Genomic DNA, 1,979 nt, shown 5'->3' with positions numbered 1-1,979 from the left:
TCAAAATGGTTACATCTTTTCTGTATGTTGTCTTGGTTCTTGGTATTTCGTTTTGGGTAACAGCTGACGGTCACGAAGCGCGCACATTTACCTGTCAAAACCACACTTACAATATTACAACGACTTCCTCAAGTGAAACAGACAAGGAATGTATTTTGATCGTCAACGAAACAGATTTGTGGTTTCTACAGGAACTAGGTCGAAATAAACTTATTCATGTTGTACAACTTAGGCCCTGTCTACACTAGTGCGTTTTCGTTTGAAAACGCATACATTTCGATGCGTTTAGGCCTTCCGTTCACACTAATGCGCTCGAATACGCTCAGCGTATTCACCGAAACGCATCGATTTGAATCACGCTGTTGAAAGTGAATACAAATGAAAACGCATACATATCGTATTAGTGTGAACACTTGAATACGATACTTTTGAAAACGATTACGTCACACGCATCGATTGCCTCTCATTTCCAGGTCTTAAGTCAGTTATCCGCGGCATAATTCCAACCAAACATGGCGGACGAGCACGATATGGAGTTTCTTATGCTTCTAGCAAACATAATTGTTTGTTTACAGTTAAATGTCGCGTTGTATAACGCCATGATGGCTTCACACCGAAGACAAATAGCTGTCTTACGAACACACATTTTATCTGGGCCTCCTCCAGGTCCAATTCGAGCAAAAAATCGGTCTTGCAGACCAACTAGAAGATTTTGGATTCGACCTGGTCGAACAAGCGCGTGGTGGGAAAATTTTGTGAACGAAGTTATGTTGCCGGAAGAATGGAGGGAGAATTTCAGGATGTCTCGCAGATCCCTATTGAAACTAAGCGAAGAACTACGGCCATATATTGAGGGAATGACGACTCGAATGAGGCAACCTGTTGACGTCGTGGCGTGCACTTTGTACTACCTTAGCGACGAAGGTCGGCTTAGAAAAACTGCGAACGCTTTTGGTCTTTCGAAACAAACAGTGTCAAAAATTATAAAGGAAGTGTGTACTGCAATCACCAAGTATTTAGGCCCGGTTTACATAAAACTTCCCTTAACAGAAGCTGAAGTAATGGAATTGACCTCACAATTTGAAAAAGCCCATGTTATTCCACAGTGCCTTGGAGCAATTGATGGGACCCACATTGAAATCAAACAACCAACAGCAAATTCTACAGAGTACATTAACCGAAAGCAGCGGTACAGTCTGAATGTTCAAGCTGCTTGTGACTATCGCTATAGATTTATTGATGTCAATGTGAAATGGCCTGGTAGTGTACATGATGCTAGAGTATTTGCAAATTCTTCAATTAATTAGTATGTGAAGATTGGAAAGGTTCCCGCAGTGCCCAAAGTGATTGTAGAAGGAGAACAACCTGTTCCTGTTTTCCTTCTTGGTGATCACGCCTACCCTTTAATGCCATATCTGATGAAGGAGTATTCTGGTGGTGGTTCTACAGCCGAAGAGCAGTATTTTGGTCTATCTCTCTGCAGAGCGCGGATGGTGATCGAGTGTTCCTTTGGTCGGTTAAAGGGGCGTTTTGGCGCTTTACGAAGACCCATGGACTTAAATTTAGCAGAGGTTCCTTATGTCATCTATGCTTGTTTTGTATTGCATAATTATTGTGAGTGCAATGAAGAAACTGTGTCAGATGACAAGGTTGCATCTGCAGTTGCTCATGATAAAGATGCCCAGCCTACCCCGACACCAAGTTACAGACACGAGTCCAATGAAACCGAAGGAAAACGTGTGAGAAGAGTTCTGACCAAGTACCTGGATCCATAACTCCAATAAGAAGAAAACTCTTCGGTACCAACCCCAAATATAAATAATGAACACTTCCTTACTACAGGTTAACTAATCAGTGTAATAAGTATCAATATATGTAAACATTTTGTAGCGAACTACATGACGTAGCACATAATGTTTATATTTATGTTCGTGGGCGCTAGGCCTACGTTTTGGATACGTTTTGGGGGTGTTCTTAAA

The 1,979-nt window shown here is 41.7% G+C and overlaps 1 protein-coding gene across 1 annotated transcript; it reads left to right on the top strand.

The window, feature by feature from the left end:
• Positions 1-512: 512 nt before the first annotated feature.
• Positions 513-1,775, top strand: LOC114532996 (putative nuclease HARBI1). Its single transcript, XM_028554572.1, has 2 exons — positions 513-1,265; positions 1,308-1,775. The coding sequence occupies exons 1-2, from the start codon at positions 513-515 to the stop codon at positions 1,773-1,775; spliced, it is 1,221 nt and encodes a 406-aa protein (XP_028410373.1).
• Positions 1,776-1,979: the final 204 nt, after the last annotated feature.

The sequence above is a fragment of the Dendronephthya gigantea genome, unplaced genomic scaffold, assembly GCF_004324835.1.
Source record: "Dendronephthya gigantea isolate DGI-Jeju-01 unplaced genomic scaffold, DenGig_1.0 000083F, whole genome shotgun sequence".
Lineage (NCBI taxonomy): Eukaryota > Metazoa > Cnidaria > Anthozoa > Malacalcyonacea > Nephtheidae > Dendronephthya > Dendronephthya gigantea.
This window is presented reverse-complemented; position numbering and strand designations above follow the sequence as displayed.

Bases quoted from the DNA above. Each gene is read 5' to 3' on its own strand.
- LOC114532996 (XM_028554572.1), top strand. From the start codon at position 513: ATGGCGGACGAGCACGATATGGAGTTTCTTATGCTTCTAGCAAACATA. The intron at 1,266-1,307 runs GTACATGATGCT...TCAATTAATTAG, and splicing joins ATGTGAAATGGCCTGGTAGT to TATGTGAAGATTGGAAAGGT.